The sequence below is a fragment of the Sitophilus oryzae genome, unplaced genomic scaffold, assembly GCF_002938485.1.
Source record: "Sitophilus oryzae breed Bouriz unplaced genomic scaffold, Soryzae_2.0 scaffold_1318_pilon_pilon, whole genome shotgun sequence".
Taxonomy (NCBI): Eukaryota; Metazoa; Arthropoda; class Insecta; order Coleoptera; family Curculionidae; genus Sitophilus; species Sitophilus oryzae.
This window is the reverse complement of record NW_022145969.1, coordinates 717,704-741,765: the sequence shown is the minus strand read 5'-3', so window position 1 is coordinate 741,765 and position 24,062 is coordinate 717,704. Positions and strand designations below refer to the sequence as shown.

Here is a 24,062-nt window from a genome sequence, read left to right as displayed (position 1 = left end):
TGCATTTCATTGACATCTATTGCGCCTAGTCAGTAACTAGACTCCATTAGAAACAGGTATCTATATAGAATTCTGTGGTTGACATTTAAATGGCGAGAAAATGTCAGTGTCAAATTCTGGCGTCAAATGTCAAATGTCAATTATATAATTCAGTGGTCTTGGTTGGCAACAAAAGATGTGTGTTTGAAGAACGTAAAAATTAAATATATCTATTTTTTAGGATTGAAGTCCTAATTACAAGAGACATAATTGCTTGCTCTTTGTATACTTTAACATACCAATAATAATGGATTCCGAAGATGAAACATATGATGACGTCGACTCGGGAAATGAATCGAGTGGCGACGATGTTGATTTTGCTATGGAAGTTGAAGTTACGGGCCATAGAGAGAAGCAAAACGATTCCGATGACTACCCCTACGAAGTTCTAAGCACTGAAGAAATAGTCCAACATATGGTCGATTCTATTAAAGATGTTAACTCCGTTGTAGAGGTATTAGATATATTGAAGTTTCTCCTTTGGTACCCTATGCACTGCTTTTATTGCTAGATTCCGGCAACAACAACACGTATTCTGTTAAATCATTTCCGATGGGATAAGGAGAAGCTTATGGAACGGTTTTACGATGGAGATCAAGACCAACTTTTCAGTGAAGCCAGAGTTATTAACCCGTTCAAAAAGTTAAATATTACAGTGAGGACAAAGGTAACGTTTAAAAAAACTGCAAACGGAACTGAAGAATGTGAAATTTGTTTTATGGTACTGCCATGTTCGGTAAGAAATCATTATTTATCATTAAAATATTGTCACCCAATAAAATTTTTATTTGCAGCATATGACTGGTTTGGAATGTGGTCACAGGTTTTGTATCCACTGTTGGTGTGAATATTTAACAACGAAAATCATGGAAGAAGGTGTAGGACAAACTATTGCTTGCGCAGCACATGGTTGTGATATTTTAGTAGATGATGCCAGTGTAATGCGGCTAGTTCGCGACTCCAAAGTCAGACTGAAATATCAGCATTTGATTACTAACAGTTTCGTCGAAGTAACTTAAATTTTTTATCTATATTAATGGAGTAATTTAATAATAATAATTTATTTTTAGTGTAACCGCTTGTTGCGTTGGTGTCCATCTCCAGACTGCAGCAACGCAATAAAAGTCCAGTACGTCGAACCTCACCGTGTAACATGCAAATGCAACCACACATTCTGTTTCTCGTGCGGCGAGAACTGGCATGATCCCGTTAAATGTCATCTACTGAAAAAATGGATAAAAAAGTGCGACGACGATTCTGAAACCAGTAACTGGATTGCCGCCAACACAAAGGAATGCCCAAGATGTAATGTTACAATTGAAAAGGACGGAGGCTGTAATCATATGGTGTGTAAAAACCAGAATTGTAAAGCTGACTTCTGCTGGGTTTGTCTAGGACCTTGGGAACCTCACGGAAGTTCCTGGTATAACTGTAACAGGTAAAAAACGGCATTTTTTTTCTAATTGTTACCTCTAATTTATTTTCTATTTATAGATACGATGAAGATGAAGCTAAGGCTGCCAGAGATGCTCAGGAAAAATCTCGCTCGGCTCTACAGCGCTACCTGTTCTATTGTAACCGCTACATGAATCATATGGCTTCATTGAAGTTCGAGCATAAACTTTACGCGTCGGTTAAAGAGAAAATGGAAGAAATGCAGCAGCACAACATGAGCTGGATTGAAGTTCAGTTTTTAAAGCGAGCAGTCGACATTCTTTGCCAGTGCAGACAGACGTTGATGTACACTTACGTGTTTGCGTATTATTTACTGAAAAACAATCAGTCTGTGATCTTTGAGGACAACCAGAAAGACTTGGAGAGTGCTACAGAGACCTTGTCTGAATACTTGGAGAGGGATATTACGTCTGAAAACTTAGCTGATATTAAACAAAAAGTTCAAGATAAATATAGGTATATTTTAGATATCATTTTTGAATTTATTTGATTTTTGTTTATATTTATAGGTACTGCGATAGCCGACGAAAAGTATTACTCGAACACGTCTACGAAGGGTATGAAAAAGAATGGTGGGACTACAATGAATAGTCGCAAACGATTTTAATGTTCCGAGAAAAATAATTTAGGTAGTATTATAGGATCTTTAAAAAACACCTAGTTACCTCAGTCTGGTGAAATTTATTTTGCCTGTACTTATTTTTTTCTTATATGCGCGTGTATATACACAAAAAAATACCAAAACAAGAACCCCATCTATACGTAACGATTTGCGTGTCGGTCAAAAAAGAAGACCGTCTAGAAAACCGGGCGTCAGTTCTGTAGACGGCCTATCTTAATTCAAGTAAAACGTTTGTTTTTTTTTCGTCTACACCTCTGGTCTACATACAAGGTTTTACTTGATAGGGTTTGACTGGAGAGGTAAAATGTTATGTACGGAGAGAGACGGGGGGCTTGAATGTGAAATGTATAAAATATCCCCAAGAACCTTTGAAAAGATTTTTAAAACAAATGTATTATTTTAATTTCACTTTATTTAAGTTATTTTAATAAATAGGGGATAGTTTTTTGTCACCTATATTTTTTAATAGGGCTTGGACAACTTTTCAACAATAGACGAAAAATAAATAAGTCAAGCATGGAGGGGCATATCTGAAATTGTAATTCATCAAAGAAATAAATCTTTTAAAGGTTGAGGCCTTTCTTGAATTTCAATAATAAATTAATATACCGCATATAGAGATATTGTAAAACTACTAAATCTTTTTTATAGATATTTTCTTCCCACTCACTGCCTCTGTATTGACTTTCTTTAGGAACGATAGGGTATTTATTTAAATTGTGTTAGAATTCTCAAAAAAAAAACAACATTGATAAAAAATATTTCTGCATCATATTTCTATACAACTGAATTAATCATTTAGATCAGTAAGTAAACATTGGAGTGAATTTATTTGTGAAAAAACAACTAGTCTAGTTTCTTAACGCATTTTCTTCTTTTAATTTCTTTTTATATACTAGACCGTGCTAGAGTTGTCAAAATATTAATCTCATCAAATATAAATTCTATATTTGCAAGAAAAGAATTGTGTTTATTTCTTAATTGAATTGTTGCGAATTAATTTTGTAACACAAATTCGAATCTGATGTTATTTTAATTAAATGTGTATGCATAGAAATTGTTATAGAGAAAATAATGCTTTAATTTTAGAGGCAAAGAAAATCAATTGGTTACAACGATTTGTGATAAAGTGTAATTGATGTTTTAATTTTTACTTAAATGTATTTTAGAGTTAGATAAATAACGATTCAAATTTTATTAAACCAAGGGTATTTTTAAATCACACTTGTACATATTGTTGCAGGTAAAAATGCAGTGTGCAATTATTTTTATTAATTAATATTAAAATTAATATTGAAATTAACGTTTCGATAAAAAATGTACATAGAATTATTTTTTATCTTAATTTTTATTGTCGATATAAAAGAAAAATATACATATAAGTGGAAATACTTAATAAGTTGTTTACCCCTGGAAAACAGTTTAAGCTGGTTGAAATTTTGATAATTTATTGTCTATTTTCTCTGTAAGAGTCTGTAAGGCTTGACAGAGGGTGTAAATTTGTAACATTGGTTTGTGGTATTACGAATTGCTAGAAAATTGTAAATAAACTCACTTTAAATTATAGTTTATTATTGCTAAAAATAAATAAAAATTCCTAAACCATATCTCTCTGTTCTCTGTTTACTGAACCTATCCCATTTATTCAAAAAATATTATTGAACATTATATTCAATTTTAATGGAAGTTTCTTTAGTCAGGGACAATATAATATTATATAGCCAAGTGATTTGTTTTTACGGTACCTTATCAGTAATTACAGGTGTTAATGTTTTAATCAAAACTTGGTTAATGTTTAGAACAATGGTTAAATATATAAATTCACATTTTAATACGTCTAGATATTATTAAAGTATATCAAAGGCTTATTAGGAATTGATTTACACTTTTTCTTGAGGAAAAATAACGATTTTGTTGCACTAGTTGCTAATCAATTGTTGAAATTTACATATTCACAATAAACCAAAAAGTATCGATAATTTAAAAAAAGAAATCGTATCGATCTCTCACAATGTGCTCGTTACTAACGATGACATTTTATATTTTATAGACAGATTGTACATGCATCTGTGGTCTGTATGTCAGGATGACATGAGATTGAGAAGGTTTATATTTTCGTAGTGTTTTCTTTTATTCTCCTTAAAAATACACTTATTTATCTTAATTTATTTAGTGACTGGATATTTTTTCAAATACCTTCTAGCAGATGATTTTTATCACTTATCTAAACAACTACAGTAGCAAAAGTCGCCAATATTAATTCCTAAATCCACTTAGCCTTAACGTTTGAATAGAAAAGAATATCCTTTTTAATGAATTTTATCTTTAGAAGTGTTTATAGGTAGGTTCACAGATAGTAAGTAGCATATTTCTCTCTTAATTTCCTCAAATAACTCTCAAATCTCTCTCTAGGTTACGTCCAATTTCATTCCGTAGAAATATGTCTTTCGATTACCCCAAAATCCGTAGGGACGAAAAGGTTGCTGATAGTTACTTCGGTATTGGGGTATGTAAACTATCGCATTAATATACTTTTCACTATATCGGACGTTATATTGCAGGTTTCTGATCCTTACAGATGGTTAGAAGATCCAGATTCAGAAGAAACAAAGGCTTTTGTAGATGCTCAAAACAACATTACTCGACCTTATATAGATAGCTGTCCTTATAAGGAATCAATTAAAAGTCGTATCACTACTCTATGGAATTATCCAAAACATTCTGTTCCATTCAAACATGGAAACAAATATTACCAATATCGAAATTCAGGTAGGAACTATATGATGTTTATTGACATATGGAAGGAAAATCTTAATGGAATACTTCATGGAAGGAAATATTTTATAACAAAGCTTAATTTTAGGTTTACAAAATCAAAGTGTTATATATGTGCAGGATAATTTACAGGATAAAGGAGAAATATTTCTGGATCCTAATACATTGTCTGATGATGGCACTATTGCTTTATCTAACACAAGTTTTTCAGAAGACGGTAAAACATTCGCTTATGGGTTGAGTGCAAGTGGGTCAGACTGGAGAGAAATTAAATTTAAAAATGTAGATACGGGTAAAAAAATTTCTTGAAAAATAATATCAATTTCCTAAACAATTTGCATCTTTCGTTCCATTATTTTGTCGATTTTAGGTGAAGATTATCCAGAAACTTTAAAGAAAGTAAAGTATTCCTCAATGTCCTGGATGCATGACAACAAGGGATTTTTCTATGGGGTAAGGATATTTAAATTTTTAACGAATGTTTTTTTGAATAGATATTTTAAGGGTTATTTGAACCAAACAGGCAAGGCAGATGGATCTGAAACTACCTCCAGCGAACACCAGAAGGTTTATTACCACGAATTGGGAACTGATCAGTCCAAAGACGTAGAAGTAGTTGAGTTTGACGATAAAGAAATTAGAATGTAAAGAAAATCGTTCATATATATTTCTATATTTTAATTAAATACTGTTTTAGAGGAGCTCAAGTCAGTGACTGCGGTACTTATTTAATTTTAACACCGATTAAAGGGTGCAAAAATTACCTTCTTTATTTTGCCAGAATCGATCCCAATGAAACGATCACAAAGAAATTAGAATTAACGCCGGTTGTTACTAAATTTGAGGCCGATTATGAAGTATTTAAAAAAGTGCATTTTTTATTATTATTTTAATTTTATTTCTTGTAGTATATCACTAACGTCGATAGCAAATTCTATTTCCGAACAAACAAAGATGCACCTAATTATAGGATAATTTGTATAGATTTTAACAACTACTCTGAATCAGAGTGGGGTACTCTAATAGAAGAGGATCCAAAAAATGTATTGGATGATGCTCATGTGATTAACAATACAATGCTGGTTGTTACATATTTAAAGGATGTACAGGTAAAAATTTGAATTAAAATTAGTACATTAAGTAAAACCATAGACTTAAAATAAAATATAGACTACACTATTTACATCTCAACGCGGACAGACAATATTTTTTGTACACATGTTTACTTCTGGGTACAGTCGACCGAGCCTTCCTCATCCAGCCTATGTTGTCACGTCTTTAATACTATCAATATTTTTTTTCTTGTTATACACATATATTGAGATATTAATACTACAGTTTAATAAAGTAGGTTTTAATATTCCAGAGATGTATTAAATAGTCCTTATACTACTAAATTATAAGTCGGATACTGTTTAAAAAGGATAAGTTCTTTACAATATGACAACACCGATTAGAGGCGAGGGAGCCTATTCATTCATTTATTACCTTGTAGTACGTGTCAGTGTTTATTTTATTGACTTTTTCTGTTCAAGAACTATAAAATATGGTTCGCCATTGCCAAATTTGCAAGAAATTTGACTTAAATAATCCATTTAAGTCTTGAAACGACTTTTGGCCGGTAGGCAACTCTCAATTTACCCATTGGGAGTCAGTGGCGTTGTTGTAGAAAGGCGCTTATTTAGATAATATTTTAGTAAAATGTAAAATCTGAATTTTTCTCTTACATTACATTATTTACTTACTTACATTGTAACAAAATCATAATTATAACCCTGTTAATAATTAATAATGTTTTTATTAAAAATATATTCCGGTTTATTCTAAAATTATCTTCAGAATCTAAAATAACATACAAAATTTTAAAATGATATTACATTATGAAACAATATTTTTAATATACCGGGTCGTCTCAAAAGTGGCTCACCCCTATAACTTTTTATTTTTCAGATAAACAAAAACAGATTTGTATGTTAGTAGGTATATGACATAAATTAGGATTTATTGACGTATTCAATTGTTTTTGGTCTCTTCCTGTTTCACCGAAATGATTACATCTTTTGATTTTTAAAGGTACCCTCGGTATATTGCTACTTTATTCGATAAAAAATGATACTCTGAATAGAATGACATATCATATGTCAACTTTTGACATTGTCGCTTAAAAACAAGTCCCATTTTAAATTTCAATCCAGGGTGCCATGGTGTTGTTAAAAACACTAAGTTTTAATGAAGGAGCCTTGGAAAAATAGTTTTGATCGTCTATTGGGTTTCGTGTCTTGTCTAGGCCGGTTAAAAGATGTACAAATCTTATTTTTAATCATACATATGTCAATTTTTTTCAAATGGAACAAAGGGTGACTCATTAGCATATTTGGAAAAGCATTTTTTATGAATATATTGATACCACACATTTGGTATTTCGAGTCAAATTGTCGTTATGAACCGCGTGTTACAATTACAATTAAACCATATGCGAGAATGTCAAAGTTGACATATGATGTGTCATTCTATTCAGAGTGTCATTTTCTATCGAATAAAGTAGAAATATACCAAGGGTGCCGTTTAAAAATAAAAAGTTATAGTCATTTCCGGTGAAACAGGAAGTGACCAAAAACAATTGAATGCGTCAATCAATCCTAATTTATGTCATGTACTAACATACTAAATCTTGTTTTTTTATTTGAAAATATAAAAATTATGGGGATGAGCCACTTTTGGGACGCACCCGGTATAATAAAGACAGTACCGAGTTAAATAAATGTAGTTTTCATTTTATCCACTTCCTATCACCTTCCTTGCTTTAATGGAACAGATTTATGTTTTCTCTAATTTACATAAGACATCACTTAACCAGAAAAAAATTACAACAATCATATTTTTTTTCTCTCCCTGTCGCCGATTCTATTATATCTGTGGAATAGATCCTGTTTTGATTAATATTAGAGGTTGTAAATGTTTGACTAAAATTAATAATTTATTATTAATTTCAAAAATTACAATAATTTCGATTATAAAATTTCTTCTATAACGTGTATTTTATTATTTTTATCCTTTTGGACTGTCCTAAATCTTAATAAAATATAAAAAGTTTAAATACGATATATTTTTAATTTAATTATAGCTTCATTAAAATAAAAAAATTACCCGGCTATGATACGGAGAGTTCAGGTGTACTTGAGAAACGAAAGACAGTGTTGTGTTTCTCGGCAGAGTCGTCAGGGAACGACCGTTACGACAGAGACAACCTATCTATCGCTCGTGTCGCACTCGTTATTTATTAGTTATACAGTGTCTGACCGCATGTTCCAGCTATTTATGAATGAGATGCTCAGTCTATATTTTATTTTAAGTCTATGAGTAAAACCATATGTGTAGACAAAAATCTGTACGGAGTTCTAAAGTATATTTTAAATCTTTCTGTAGAACACAATGCATATTTTCGACCTTACCACCGGGAAAAAACTGCACGACTTTCAATTGGATATTGGCTCTGTTTTTTCGATATCTGGTAAAAAACACCACACAGAAATGTTCTATAGTTTCTGTTCATTTTTAACACCCAACACAATATATAGAGTTGAGTTTGAGGGCGACAGTATTAAGGAAACGGTAAGTAAAAGTTATATCCCCCAATACTAGTTTCAAAAAATATCTATTTAGGTTTATCACGAAACGAAAGTTGGAGATTTGGATGCATCATTGTACGACACGAAACAGGTGTTTTATAAAAGCAAAGACGGGACAGATATTCCTATGTTTATTATCAATAAGAAAGGTTTCGTTCTTGACGGATCAAGACCTTGCTTACTCTACGGCTATGGAGGTTTCAACGTCAACTTAACACCTTCATTTAGTGTCTCAAGACTAATCTTTGTCACGAATTTTGATGGAATTTATGCCTTGGCCAATATACGTGGAGGAGGGTAGGATACCCTTTCAACAAAATATTTTTGTCATATTTATATTAGGGCGATTCAAAATAATAATAATAAAAATCTCGCAAAAAGGCTCAAAAGTTTCAGTTTGAGGTAAAAAGATACCAGTTAAAATTGGAGCCCTTAATATTAATATTAAGACTGCCCACATCACGTTTTTCTATTTTCCATAAGAATACCATGGAAAAATTTTGTTCTGCACCTTATTAATTTTATCCTTTTACTTATTTTTGTAGAGAATTGAACGTTCTACAAAAAAGGTCTCTTATGAATTTTCGAGAAACCTAATAGTTTAAGAGTTATTTGAAGCCAAGATTCATCGCAAATTTTAAAGTTTTTGATGCATTACAGCAAATTTGATGGTTTTATTGGAACAAATTACCCAAAAAATTCATGTTTATCTGAAATTTAGTTTCTTAGACAATAATTGTTAATAATTTTTTGCAATAATGAGACCAGTGAGACTCTTTCAGATCATTTTTAGCACCAATTGGCTTTGAAATCATAGTTTATCTCGTTTTATTTAATCTAAAGACAAAAAAAAATTCTTCGTTCATTTGAAATACTTGCATTAGGACATTACAAACCAAACCAAAAAAACCTTAAAATTTGCGATAAATGATTTCTTTTGGTCTCAAATAATAATAATTAATAAGAGACCTTTTTTGTAGAACGTTCAATTCTCTAGCGATAAAGTACAGAACAAATTTTTTCCATGGTATTCTTATGGAAAATAGAAAAACGTGATGTGAGCAGTCTTAATATTAATATTAAGGGGCTCAAATTTTAAGTGATATCTTTTTAAGTCAAATTGAAACTTTTGAGCCTGTTTGCAAGAAATTTTTATTTATTTTATTTTTATTATTTTAAGGGAATACGGAGATAAGTGGCACAACGGTGGAAGGTTCGATAAAAAGCAAAATTGCTTCGACGATTTCCAGTCGGCCGCAAAATATTTGGTTAACGAAAAATATACGAGCGCCGACAAATTGAGTATTCAAGGGGGCTCTAATGGGGGCCTTTTGGTGGCTGCTTGCATCAATCAAGCGCCGGAACTTTTCGGAGCCGCTATTTGTCAAGTGGGTGTCTTGGACATGCTTAGATACCACAAATTTACAATAGGATATGCCTGGAAGACTGACTATGGCTGTGCAGACGAAGAAGATCAATTTAGATATCTTTACAAATATTCACCGTTACACAACATCAAAATACCTGAAGGTAACACTTGAATGAATTTTGATAAATTTAACAAAGGAATATATATTTTTTAATCAATTAGATGATGGTCAGTATCCAGCTACGCTGCTTTTAACAGCTGATCATGATGATAGGGTGGTGCCCCTTCACTCACTAAAATTTATTGCTGAATTGCAGCACAAAATTGGATCACTGCCCCAACAAAAAAATCCGGTTTTGATCCGAATCGAGACCAAGGCTGGTCACGGTGCTGGAAAACCGACAACTAAAATTGTAGGATATGATTGTTTAATTAATGTATTAAATATAATTCATTTTCTTATTTTATTTCAGATTGATGAGCTCACAGATATATTCTGTTTCATCTCCAGGGCACTGAATTTACCGTTCAGTGCATAGTGAATTTTTCTATAAAATTAAAGTAGGATAGTTAAAAGAATTTTTAAAATAAACTTCAGATATATTGTATAAAGATGTACTTTATAATACAAAGTGATATGACGCTTTGCTAATTTCGATTTTCTAATATTTATTTTATTTTTTGATACACAGCGACTCCAAGTGCCATATAAAGTATATATTTATAAAATTATCTCTAAATATAAGAGTTTTACTAAAAACTCATTATTTTTATTCGTACCTTCTCTGAGGGTTATTGAAAACGCATTTTACTAATTTTCGGTTATATTCATAATATAATGGTTTATACTTATATATAATTAAATATGTAGGAAGTATCATAAAAAATTTCTATATTTTTGTAGATCTGCATATATGTAATTGTGTGAAAAGAGTTCATGGATCACTAATTTTATAAATTGAATTTTATTTGAATAAATTTGAAATTTTTGAATTTTATTGCTTGATAGACCACCCTCACCCCCTAAAAAGTTAAAAATAAAAACACGACCTACCAGATTTTGTATACCAGGAAATATTCTAGATTAATTGTGTCATCGAAAATTAAGACTAAGAAATAGCAGAAATCATAAATCTTTTAATATAAACTGCCAGTCTGGATTTAACATAAACCTACTTTGAACACTGCCTAAAACTGCACTTTTAGGCGTACTTTTCGGATCACTCATGTCAATTGCCACTATTTTCTAAAATATAATTGAAAATAATCTAAATTTTTGACAATAAATATAATACAAACCTCAGAAAAAGTCTTTAATTTACTATCTTCCAAATTATATTTAACACAGCCTATCAATACTTCTATCTTTCCAGACTTCCTGATCCTAATTTTTCCTATTTCACCTTCCAGCATATTTTTTAATTTATAGTCGAATAACGTTTTTACATTAGGGTCGTCACTTAAACCCTTTCCAGCAAATGAATCAGGCATCTAATAAATAAAAAATACATTTATATTAAGAACACTATAAGAAATGTCATCTACTTACGCTCCATAGCATAAGGGCAGGATTAGAATCAGTAAAATTATTTGCCGATTTAAATTCCCGAGGTATGCTACCATTTGATTCAATTTTTACTAAAAAATAAAAATAAATATATAAAGATTAAATATGAAAAAAAATATCTATATATTATAACTTACACCTATTTAATTTTAACCTAGCACATTCATCTGGTTCTATTTTTACGTCCAGTTTAAGACTAGAAGGAACTAAAAGAAGAAGAAGATAGAAAAAAAGAGAAAGAAACATTTATTAAATTACCTGAGCTTTGTTTTATGTGAGACTCGCCCCAAGGAAGCGGAGAAAAAGGCAACTTTTCTTCGTGATCGCCGGTATTTTCGTCTTCGCCCATAAGATTGTCGTATATTTTAAGCTCGTTTTTGTTGTCTACGATCTGCCAATCATTTTTCCTAACTTTTGGAACAGGCATAGCAGTATCTTCTTTAGTTGTATATGATGTTCTTTCACCAGGTCTTGTTTTACGTAAAATGTTATTTCCCACACCGTCGGAAAAAATACCGGTCGACTGAACAAATCGTTCCGATTTGGCGACTGTTTTGTTATTCCTTGGCTGTCTTTGGATTTTTTTCTTTTTCTCTCCGTTGAGTAAAAACTGACTGGAACAAATTATTTTACCAGTTTATATAATTATAATACTAAAACGTTAAATAAGTACGTCTAAATCTTAGATCTAAAGAAATAAAACTACTTACTCTTTCTGTGTTTTATTTCTGGATACATTTAGGTTAGGAGTATAGATTTTCTTTTGTTTTGTAGTACCTCCCAAAGTTAAATCCCTTGGAAACTTGATCGACTGAAGGCGTTTCTCCATTATTCTTTTGGAAAATAGGTGTAGAAAGTAGTAATATTATATAAATAAATAAAAAAATATTAGCTTAAAAATATCACAATATTGACAACAAGCCCCGTCCACAGAGTAGTAGAATCATAGTAGAATCACAAAGTGGAATAATATTGATCTGCCATCTGCCATGTGCCACGTGTTGTCAAAGTTATTAGAGATGAGAACGAACCTAATTTTTATCGATACATAATATAAAATTAATAATATATAACAATAAAGAGTTTTGCTGAAAAATCGAATAAGCAGACTAGTAGTTAATTTAATTTATAATAAATCTAGCTCTTTTAAATAATGGATTTGAATTATACACTTTTTTAAATATTTGCAAGCAACCAGTCAAACACATAGAGAAAATGGTGGATTCGCGATTTTCTCAAAAAGTATGGAACTGATTGCATATCGTGTGATTTTACTGTGGCTCAGGCATATTTTATATAGTTTTAATATAATATGTATATTTGACTTAGATGTATGTTTCAAATAGTTAGTCAAACGTTAAAAAATATATATTTGCGTCCACCCTCCCTGACGCTATTCACCCTAACATTAAACACGAAGCGAAAGGGACGCTCTTCCGTCGCGACGCCGCTTTAGACGTTGCATCATTGACGTTTCAACATGCCATTGCACAAACGGAGTTTCACAAAATATTTTAGAAAATTAGTATACGCCTCGTTCTAAACATGTGTCGAAAACTTGGGTATATTTTCGAAAAATGCGGAACGAATTATTCCAAAACTATACTTAAAAATTACACAGTTGATTTGTAAGAGTAATTTTTTCAGGTATGTATAGATTTAATACGATTCGTTCGCATGATCGGAATGTTATTTTGTATAGTATGTAAACCAGATTTTTATCTGAATTAAATGGAATATTTTATAAGATCTCTAGGATTTGTTATTTCTTTTCATACTATTAGTTTATAATTACTTTCTAATAGCAAAGATGTAATATTTACAAGAGCATTGAAAAACATTCAAATACAATAATTAAAATACATAAAATGTTCTACCAATCCCTAGATGATTTTAAATTTATTTTGATTTTTTTAACTAAATTATCTAATATATTAAAATGTTTGCGCTTAATTTTAACTATTACAGCTTTCAAGGAAAATGTTTGGGAGCAAATTAAGGGCTTGGATGGAAGCTGTGAGGCCTAAAAAGAAACAGCATCGAAGAGATAAGCAAGGAAAAACGACCGTCCAAAACTCCAGGCCTAACGTAAACACTCACACCGTAACGTGGAAGAACACTTGCTTATTGGATAGTGAAAAAAAGGTATTTTAGTTTATAAAACTCTAAATATAGACCAGGCAGTTTGTTGTAAAGAAACTAGAAATACTGTTCTATTTAAACTTTTAGAAAAGTTAATATTCAACATCTGGCCTCATACCTACGAGAGGCAGTTAAAATATTTCTACATTAAAGAAAAATAATTTATGGCGTCATTTAAAAAGTATAATCGATTTTTGTTTAAGGATGTTGAATGTGAAAATAACTATGGAAATTCTCAAGGTGAAAAGGACGGAGTTACCAATACTCAGCTCTCTAGATATTCAACTACAAATTTGTCTTCCCCTGAATCTGCCTATTCGACTGGTTACAGCACTGATGGGACGTCTCCTGGAGCACCCCCTGATTATTTGTTAAACGGAACTAACAGAACATCTGTGGAACATCGGCTGAACACACCAAATACATCAGCTCACATTCCTCCTTCATCCAGGACCGCAAAACATTTTTCAAAACCCGTTCAAAACCCACCAAATCCTAGTGTAGCGTCACCTGTTCCATCAAAGGTAACAAAGAAGAATTATATGTAATGAACTCCTGGTGAATTATATGTTGCTTTTATTAGGCGAAGGAGTATTTAGAAGAGAAAGATAAGGGGAATCACACAGCGTTTTTCGGGAAAATTGAAGATACTTCTGGCTTGGTATCTCCAAGACAGCGGAATCGCATTAGGACAAATCCATGGCTTCCAGGCGGTACAAGTAGTGCTGCCCCCAGTCCCTTACCGACTAGACAAGAGAAGAAGACTCCAGTTGCCTTAAGAAGCTACAGAAATAGTCCGTACGTACACTCAATGCAATCATTTTAGTTCACATAAGTTTGGTTCAATATGTGAGGGGTTCAGAAGTGAACTGGATCAAGTCTTAGAAGATAATTATGGAAAAAATGAGAGTTAAACTTTATTTAATGTTACTTAATTAAAATAAAACCATTGGCGTAACTACAGGTGGGCCCGGGGGTGCCGGGCACCCCCTGGTACTGCTGGGCACCCCCCAGAGAAATCCTGAATTATGACTCTTGGCTACGTGTTAATTTTTATTTGCTTGTGAAGCAGTAAAAATGACGTTTTCTAGTTTTGTTTAGTTAATATTATTTTGTTATGTTCAAAAAATGTGTTAATTTTTGTTTTTTTAGAAAATTTGTAGGTACAGTACGTCTGTCCGTTCTGTAGCTACGGGGTATCCGTGAGAGGGGAAACGATATTCTCTCGATGTTTTTCGGAAAAAATTAGACGACGCGTCCCATCAATAAACATTCGACAAATTTGCAAGCAGCCAATAAAATGAGTGGGCGGAGCGATTTGCGGTGACGTACTCGTCAAGTCGACGTATAAAATATATTGCTGTTTATTTAAATGTTTTTTGTCCGCATTCCTTTCGTAGACACAGATCCAGCAGATGAAGTGTACACTTCAGAATCGATAGAATCAGACTTTTCAGATGGCTGATAATCTGATTCACGCAAATGGTTCAGATTTTGCTTCATTGTCATCCGTTTTATAAAAAAATAGCCCTGAACTTTAAACTTTAGCACGTGTGTTAAAATTGCGCACAGCGTTAAATTTTATGTTTTATGGACTTGATCCATTTCAAAATATTCAGAAATAAAACAGAAACAGGCTATAGCTGCTTAATACGTAAAGTATGACTTGATTCATTTCTCTGCTGAAAAAAAAAACAATATTTTATAAACGTTTAAAGACCATTATTAAAATAGTAGGAAATTGGACTTGATCTATTTTAATTCTGACCACTCCATGTATTTTAGGATTCAAAATAGATACTTAAGTCCTGTGGCTCATAGAAGATCCCTGTCTTCTTCATCTTGCTCGTCACTGAGTGCAGGCAATCACACATTTGATCATCGCGTTCCGAGATCACTAAGCGACGAAGACGATTGCACTCTAAACGAGATGATGGGAAAGTATGACGAAAGCTATGTTTATGAGAAAGAAACAGACATTCTAAGTGATAGTGACCCGACTGATTGTGAAAGCGATATTGACACTGGTCAAGACGGAGGCGACGAAGATGAGAATGCTGATGCAGAGCTAGACTTCATTGATAATGGTATAGAAATATAACAAAAGTATATTATTTTCTTTAGAAATTCTGTTTAGGTTCCTACATAGAATTAAATTGTAAGACAGATAATACAGGACATTGTTCGTATTTCATTCCACAAGACAGTCAGCGCCGCAAATCATCAAGAAAACGCACTTCGCGCAGAGCTAAAGAGCCTAGTGAGAGAAATCGTAAATCTAACACTAGTAAGAAAAATCACAGGCAATCATCCGAGAAAAATAAATACAGGTACAGGTATTATAGAGGATCCGGCAATAGTGCGTCGAACATCTATAGCTCCTAGAATAAAAAACTTAGGATGTATGGAACACCCTGTATATTATTACCATTTTTATTATTAAATATGTTTTGATAGTTTCAGAAATATTGAAAAAAATAAATAAAAAATATATTTTTTTCAGTCTTTTTTAAAAAATTATTAAAATACAAGAAATGTCCTGAAATCAAAACTGTACTTACTTTCTTATAAATGTCATAATCTTAAACCATACAAGGTGTTCAAAATTCTATGCCAAACTTTCTAAAATATATTTTTTTTTTCGTTTTTTTTAATGGAACACCTTGTTGATTATATCTTTGTTAGACGAGAGATGGCACATGTTATTTGAAACACCCTGTATATATGTATATGTTATACATTATATGTTATACCGTGCTGGCAACTGTTACTTTTGGGTCGGCATTTACATGTGTGGAAGTAAATCGCATAGGGATCTTATTAAGTCAGAGTGAGAGAAATGCGACCGACCGACGCGGCGCGCGACGTTGTGCTGTTGCGGCGTTGCCGATACGCCTTTCCCTATCAAGTAAAGTAAAATCACGATCGCAAACCGCTTATTTTTAAAAGACTTTTATTTCAAGAGATAACTATATAAAATCATTAGACACGTTTCTGAGCATCTGAAATGGAATGAATCGGATATTTTACAATATGTTTACATAAGAAAAATTCGATAGTTGTTTTTTCCATTCAAAAATTGTAAACAATCCATCCATTTACTTTTAGAGCATAGCAATTCTCAGCAATCGTGTAATTTTTTTATTGATAAAGATTTTCACATACTGTCTACAAAGATAATACAGCAGGAATATTAACAAAGTTCTTGAAAAAACTACAATCTATTATTTCTAATAGATTTCGAGATATCGATTTTTGAATTCAGAGTTCTAATAGCGCGACCACTATCGAACACCCACTCAATTCCACTTATTTTTACTAAAAATGCAGGTGTTTCTAGCTTGCACTTAAAAAAATTCAAGCTATAGGGAAAATTACAACGACTCGTTAACAAATAAACAAATTAAGTATCACGAGACGTAATTAAATCGTGAAGCTGAACGCATGACGCACACCTTTCCCTAGAACTTTAAGTACTGACAGAGGTATTGATTGGGTCGACCGGTCAACTGCGACAAATCTGCTATATCCCCTTCCACGTCTCTTAGCGATGTGCACAGTTTCTCGGTTTATTTCATACGTTTGGCAACGTGTTTACTGTCCTCTCTTTGTTCAGTACATTATAAATGCATTGTACTCTTCTTACATACGGAAATCTCGACCCAAGACTAACCTTTGCCAGCCCTTAGTATGTGGTAATAGATATACTTTAGGTCTGCACTTAAACAAAATTCCAAAGTTTTTTATGATGTCCCTTTAAGCTACAGATGTCCGACGCGCTATTGCCGGATCCTGTATATGTCTAAATACTTGTTTAAAACTGAAACAAATTTTTGGGTGTTCTAGCTTTCACCGAGATGGTTCAAAAAGTGCTGGTGCTACGCCACTTTCCGTCCGAAGATCAAGCCTAAAACCACGAAACTACGAGCTACAAGAAGCTTGCCTGAAAAAACGTTCCAACTCCGTCAGCTTCAATCGAGATCCCACTGTGCTCATAGACAAAAGAGACAGAGAAGCTGACATCAAGTACAGAGAACTCATAGGTCAGGCAGAACAAATAATACGTACGATGAATATAAACGGGTTATCACCTCGAAGAATACCAGGGCCTACGAATAAAAGGGTTGAACTTCTTAGATATACCGAGTGCAGCAAGCCAGAGACACCGCTGTTGCCGAACTGTAACGCACCTCCGTCCAATAATTTACTTAAAAATACTCGGTTTAGCCCTAAGAAAAATCATATCACAAATTTTATGATAAACAACTCTCCTGTTCTAGTCAGGAAAGAATTGCAAGGACAGTCTCCTTTAGGCGTTCGAAAAGGTTTAAACGACGAAGTTAATCATTCCCCGTTAGTTAGTAGAAAGTACGATGAAAGCCTGAAGAAGGTATCCGTGGAGAAGCAAGAAGTTAGTCATAGTTTTCTAGTCAATAGTAGTTTTAAGCCAAAAAGCATTTTGCATAAGTCTGAATATGCCCACATCGGTGTTCTGAGTCCTAGGTAAGTTATTTATTATGTCTCTCAATTTACGATATATTACTTTGAATATGGTAGACATTTCTTCAGTATTGAAACTAAAAGAACTTCTGACTTCCATTATCTTTATTTATTTTAACATAAAAGCCAAAGAATTAAGACTCTATGTCTCGGTCTCAACATTTAATACGACAAAATTAAATTGTTACACGTGTTTCGCTCATACGAGCATCATCAGACAAATTTACAGTTTTTTTACAGCGCAAGAGCTGAGCGCGCGCGCACGGCATTCGTTCGCGCTCTCGGCTCCGTTCAAATTAAAACCTTATATTTTGACGAATGAAGTGATCCATTTTGGCGAAAATAATGAACGACCAAGAAATAGTCGAGGCTGCAGTCGTTGTTATGCACAGCTTAATTATTAAAAAGGAGAAAAATCGAAAACATCGTCGCTGGTAGCAAACCGAAATTTTTAGAAATCGATATAATTTACTGCAACAACGTAGTGTCCGAGGAGGGCTATGATAAGTTCAAAAACTTTACAAGAATGACCAGACCCGACTTTGAATATTTACAAAATTTAATATATATATATTAATCGGTTTAAAACGTTCTACGTCTTCCGATGCCATCTCTCCATGCCAGTCTGTCTCTCCATATTTCTACATTTTTGCTTCCAACCTTTGAGAACTTGTTCGAGATATATCTTGAACAGTGTTGCTGAAATACAGCACCCTTGTTTCAGACCTTTGGTTCCATTAAATCCTGTTGTTAACTTTTTGCCGACTTTTATTCTAGTTTTTGTTTGCTTATATAATGATTTTACTGCTTTTATTAGCTCTACATTTATATTGGTTTTTTCCATAGCTTCCCAAAGTCTCACAAGGGGAACGCTGTCGTATGCCTTCTGCAGGTCCACGAACACAAGATGTAGCTCTTGGTTTATGTTGCTCTTTTTACTTATTACTTGAGTTACTTATTACTTGAGTGACTGTAAATAAGTGATCCACCGTCGATCTTCCGGCTCTACAAAATTTAATAACACCAGAAATTACGAACAAAAGATACAAATTTTAGAATAGCAATTTTATTAATATCGACATATTCAATATTAATTTTATTTACAAGATCTTGCCATGTGTTTTTTTTTTGATTTTTTAATAATACAAAGAATGTTTAACATCCCATAATATGGCAACTTTTCATATTCTTAAAAATTAAAACCGATTTGCTTCAGAATGGTTATGTGAAGATCAGACGAATAGTCAAGCAGTATAAAATTAAAACAGTTTTTAAGTCTGGGACAACCCTGATACTTCTGACCGAAACGTTGTTTAATTCTTTTAGTTTCAATTCAGGAAATATTTGCATTTTCTAGACACAGAAAAGCTGTAGAGCTGACGCTGGCAAGTAGTAGTTCGGATGAAGAGACCTTTCATAAATCGAAGAAGAAACTTTCAAAAAGTTGCCCGCAGAGTGAACCAATGAAGAGGAAGAAATACTGCGAAAGGACTACCTTTAACGTCGCGAAAGGGCATGGTAAAGTATTGTAAAAGGCACTGAATTTCAGAATGTACTTTGTTTTATGTTTCAGGAAAAACTGTCGCGTTTAATTTAAACAACGGGATGCCAAATTTATCATTAGAGAATAGTTTAGGTAGTTCAGAAAATTTGAGACATCAGGTTTTGTTAAATACTATACAGAACTTGAAAAGAAATTTAGAAGATCATTCGGCTTCGTTACAGCAGACTTATAAAGGTACCCATCACAAATATAAATATTAAGATTAATAATTATGGAGTAATATTGTTTCTAGTTTTTTACCGACATATTTGTAAGTTTCTTCCTTCAGTACGCTGGAAAGGGAATCTATTACACATCTAATTTTTGTAAAACGAATAAACTCATCTGAGATTTTAACAGACCTACTAATTATGACATTTCAATATGTTTCACAATATTCAGTGTATTGAAGGAAAGATTTATTCAATTTTTAAAAGAAACAAATTCAATATGGGTAAATATAATAACTCTTTGCCTTTGCAGTATTTCATATGTTAAAACAAATTTAATACAATAATTATTACTTATTGAATTTGTTACTTATAAAAAAAGAAATATTTTAATGCCACATGTTAACTATCACAAACTATTTGTAAGGAAATAAATGTTAAGCTTATTTTTGCCAATATTTTCTATGAGAAGTCGTGATGTTGAATCCTTTTTTCCAAATGTTAGAACCTTGCCTGTAGCTTAACAGTGTATTCGTTAGTAAAACTCTTCGTACTTAATACTCATATTATGTGCAATTGGAATACATAACACATAGCGTTTGACCAGTTATACTGATTATTTATCTGTATTAGTTAATTGAAACTCAAGGTAGAAAGTTGACATCAAGGGTTGCTTGTGTTTCATTATACATTACTTAAAACTGGGAGAGAAACTTTAAACTTAAAGCAGACACATATGCCATTGTAGGTTTTAGTGTAGATCGATAGTAGATTTTTTGTAGTTAATAATTTTTTTAATTAAAGATGTTTAGTTATAGCGTTATACTACTAGTCCTGCTCCTAGAAAATAGGACCATTAGAACTTATATCAATAGTTACCAGTATATGTAATCGAAATGTTAAAATTTTCATTTTCAGTGTCGACAGTTATAGTAGCTTAGCTCTTGAGGCACAATTTGGTTAAACTGTCTATCACTACTGGGTGTATTTTATTTTTTAGCACATTTTAACTCTTTTGTTGCCTCGAATACCTGTTAATTAGGTAGTAGTGAACGTAATGTAGAAAAAGTTGTCATTTTTACAACCGAAGCTCTACAACTCTACAATGATCGAAAAATTATGAAGCCCCCTGAACACTGTATTGTAATTATTCTATATATTTTCTTTCCAATCTGGGGATTGATTTTTGGACAGCCTGTATAGTATAGGTTTGTGGGAGGATGAAAGCTGACCCCAGTAAGTTTATTAAAAAGATTAGAATCTGAGTTGGGGGTTTATAGTCGTACTTTAAAAAAAGATAGCTCTTGAATTATGTAAATAAATTGTAAAAATTTTATCGTTATATACTTTTATATTTTAGTACTTTATTTCAAAATATGTGGCATAATAGCTCAGTATATGGCGTTTTTTTCCCAATTAACTGTTGGATTGTCGATATTTTGGCTCAATTCCAATATAGGTCATTAACACACGATATATTTCAAGCCAAACTCAGTGGCTTACTGTATTTTTCTATTATAACAGAATTTTTAAATGTGTCAACTTCAATTACATTTAAAATTGTGCCAAATAGCAATCAAATTTCTAATTATTTAGAAAAGGATGATTAGAATTCAAAATATTCAAGAGCTATCTGCGTATTCTTTAAGCGATAATGACTCGAATTACTTCAAATATCCTTACTGTTTGTACTTGAAATTTTGTTCTTCGTTGTTACTGTTAATATTTAAAATATATATTTATTTTTTTCCTGTTCTTTTATATCGTTTTAATAAGAATAACTTTGTAGTTAATACATGCTACAAGCTGAAGTAACACGGGCATGTTACATGTGATTATTTTAAGTAATAAATCCAGTCTGACAAATTTAAAAAAAAAACTGAAACAAAACAGCTAAGCTGAATTTTTTACATTGGTTTTGTTGAATTTTAGTTATCCTGGAAAATATACATATAAAATAATAATCTGTGATGTAGTTTTATTGTTAATGCTTTTATTGTTTTTCCTTGATGGTTTGAGAGGGTAGGTAAAAGACACTAGGAGTATTGTTTTTAAATTTGATATTTATTTATATGAATTATTAGTGTGTATCGATTAGTAGTGTAGGTACTATACTTATTGTGTAATAGTGCTAACAGAGTTGTGTTGACTAGATGTAGAGCAGAAAATATACCTTTGATGGCTTTAATGCGATGCAAAATAAATGCCATTTTTATTACTCGAAAGATTTCATTTGGCAAATAAAATAAAGGAAATTTGAAAAGAGAAATCGGCAACGACAGCCAAAGGTCCAAGCACTCAATCATTCAATCACTCACCATCAAACATTCGAAATTTAGGCTGCCTAAAATTAGGATCTCTTGTTTCAATCGAAGATTTATATACATTCAGTGTGAATTTATAACAAAGTACGAAAAACTTAAACCTTACTAAATCACAGTACAAATAAAAACAGTAGAACTAAAGTTATAATACAATAATATATATGAAAGCTTAAACATTACAAGGTTTCTTACGCTTAGATAGAAAGAAACTAGATACAAACTGATGTAAAAAAATATATATGTTGGCATTGTGCATTAAGTTGAGAAATTATACATGGTGTCAAAAAAATTGTGGTGGCTGATTCTGCAGATAAAATAAAACAAGAAGTTCCTATGAACATATGCCCTAAAATGCTTCCCGAAAAAGTTACAACCCTCGAAAGATTAAATAAAAATAATATATTTTGTTTATTTTTAAGAACATTGCTAAACCGTTTCTCCTGAAAATTGACTTACACACATTTTAATGCCAAAGCGAATGGCGGTAGTGTAGAATTCCGTAACAGCCCTGAAAGGGTACTTTCCATTAGGGTAGAGAGTATTACTGGTGGTACTTCTTAGCGAAATCAGGAGAATAATTTATTTAAAATTTCTTTACATTTTATCATTTCACTAATACTAAAATCGTTATATTGTAATCTTTAAACGCAAATATTTTGAAAACCGTTCACCTTTTCCAACTAGACGAAGAGCACCTGTTTTACGTAAAAAAGTTCTACCTTTTTATGTCATTTGTTGAAATTACTGTATCTCTAGCCTAATGGAAAGTATCAGTATTTTTAGGAAAAACAGTTTACCATTGTTCTTAAAAATAAAAAAAAATATATTATTTTTATTTAACCTTTCGAGTGCTGTAACTTCTTCGGAAAACATTTTAGGGCATATATTCATAGGAATTTTTTGTTTTATTTTTATCTGTAGAATCACTCAACAAAGTTACACTATTTTTTTGGTACCCTGTATATGTATGTTTTTGAAAAATATAACTGTTCTGGTAACTTACACACAATGATAGAACACCGATTTTGTTTTGCAATACGTTTTATTTCGTACACACTGGCTTACAGTCTTCACACCATTTTGACAGATTTTACACGTTTGGGTCATCTTTCTAGACCAAAATCGATTTCAGCAAACAACAAAAATATATTATGTGAAACCGTCGCAAGGATAAAGATATTCGTTGTTGAAAAAGAAATGTTTTCCCTGAAGAACCTAGAAAAATTGTCATAAATAACATCTAAATTTTGGACATTCCTGTCTAAATTACTCTGTTATCATTTCCGAGCTTAACGTTAGAGTTTCTATTTAATAAATTCGACATTTTTGCAGTGCTATTTCATAAATTTACTGCATTTTAAGATGAGTGCCCACAGTATCCACATTAATCAAGATTCTCATTACTTATGTAATTGTATTGCGTGTGATCTGAGATAATTAACATTAGGTGATGCAATTTTTTTTTTCTTTCTAGAAGAAAAACATTGATACAAGCATAGAAAATTTGTGTATATGTATGTAGGTTTATACAATGGATGCAAAAGCGATGCGAAGAGGTTACATGAGAACATATCAGCAATATTTCACCATTACATAAGCCAAAAAATACGATCTTTGAAGTAAAGATGATAACAACAACCTTCGTTGAAGGATTGCGAGGAAAAAGAATAAAAATATATTTTTGTCTCTTTAAACTATATCTATGATATACAAAATACATAAATTTTTAAACGAGCTTACAGAACTTCATTCGGCCCCTTATATTTAACCAGTTAAATGACAAAAGATATGCAATCCCTTGCTTATTGTCATCATTTATTTTAAATTTGATACGCTTTTTTGGGACACAACTAAATAAACGGTCTATGATAAAAGGTATATGTTGAGTTCTCTTACTTTGAACTGGAATGACTCTGTGTGAACCTAG

General features: G+C 32.0%; 4 protein-coding genes across 5 annotated transcripts; 3 read left to right on the top strand and 1 right to left on the bottom strand.

The window, feature by feature from the left end:
* The first annotated feature begins 123 nt into the window (after nucleotides 1–123).
* Nucleotides 124–2,557, top strand: LOC115875054 (potential E3 ubiquitin-protein ligase ariadne-1). 2 transcript variants are annotated; one of them, XM_030890397.1, is made up of 7 exons: nucleotides 124–161; nucleotides 221–493; nucleotides 551–775; nucleotides 834–1,049; nucleotides 1,110–1,477; nucleotides 1,534–1,950; nucleotides 2,004–2,141. In XM_030890397.1, exons 2-7 carry the CDS (start codon nucleotides 287–289, stop codon nucleotides 2,083–2,085), a joined length of 1,515 nt encoding a protein of 504 aa, XP_030746257.1. In that variant the 5' UTR covers nucleotides 124–161; nucleotides 221–286; the 3' UTR covers nucleotides 2,086–2,141. The 2 variants fall into 2 exon arrangements, with proteins under 2 accessions (XP_030746257.1, XP_030746258.1); XM_030890398.1 differs by having other exon boundaries at nucleotides 148–493; nucleotides 2,004–2,557.
* Nucleotides 2,558–4,187: 1,630 nt separating this feature from the next.
* Nucleotides 4,188–10,884, top strand: LOC115875050 (prolyl endopeptidase-like). The gene is made up of 13 exons (XM_030890393.1): nucleotides 4,188–4,457; nucleotides 4,529–4,622; nucleotides 4,678–4,885; nucleotides 4,980–5,183; nucleotides 5,262–5,344; nucleotides 5,396–5,535; nucleotides 5,589–5,748; nucleotides 5,800–6,000; nucleotides 8,318–8,503; nucleotides 8,555–8,817; nucleotides 9,701–10,050; nucleotides 10,112–10,302; nucleotides 10,363–10,884. The coding sequence occupies exons 1-13, from the start codon at nucleotides 4,429–4,431 to the stop codon at nucleotides 10,426–10,428; spliced, it is 2,175 nt and encodes a 724-aa protein (XP_030746253.1). The 5' UTR covers nucleotides 4,188–4,428; the 3' UTR covers nucleotides 10,429–10,884.
* Nucleotides 10,696–12,398, bottom strand: LOC115875051 (DNA-directed RNA polymerase III subunit RPC4-like). Its single transcript, XM_030890394.1, has 6 exons — nucleotides 12,167–12,398; nucleotides 11,715–12,070; nucleotides 11,594–11,662; nucleotides 11,439–11,527; nucleotides 11,189–11,380; nucleotides 10,696–11,135 (listed from the first exon to the last, which is right to left on the bottom strand). The coding sequence occupies exons 1-6, from the start codon at nucleotides 12,283–12,285 to the stop codon at nucleotides 11,016–11,018; spliced, it is 945 nt and encodes a 314-aa protein (XP_030746254.1). The 5' UTR covers nucleotides 12,286–12,398; the 3' UTR covers nucleotides 10,696–11,015.
* Nucleotides 12,399–12,905: 507 nt separating this feature from the next.
* LOC115875049 lies at nucleotides 12,906–21,746 on the top strand. The gene is made up of 9 exons (XM_030890392.1): nucleotides 12,906–13,103; nucleotides 13,425–13,601; nucleotides 13,802–14,122; nucleotides 14,182–14,396; nucleotides 15,384–15,685; nucleotides 15,736–15,928; nucleotides 17,445–18,101; nucleotides 19,456–19,616; nucleotides 19,672–21,746. Exons 2-9 carry the CDS (start codon nucleotides 13,437–13,439, stop codon nucleotides 19,860–19,862), a joined length of 2,205 nt encoding a protein of 734 aa, XP_030746252.1. The 5' UTR covers nucleotides 12,906–13,103; nucleotides 13,425–13,436; the 3' UTR covers nucleotides 19,863–21,746.
* The last annotated feature ends 2,316 nt before the right edge of the window (nucleotides 21,747–24,062 follow it).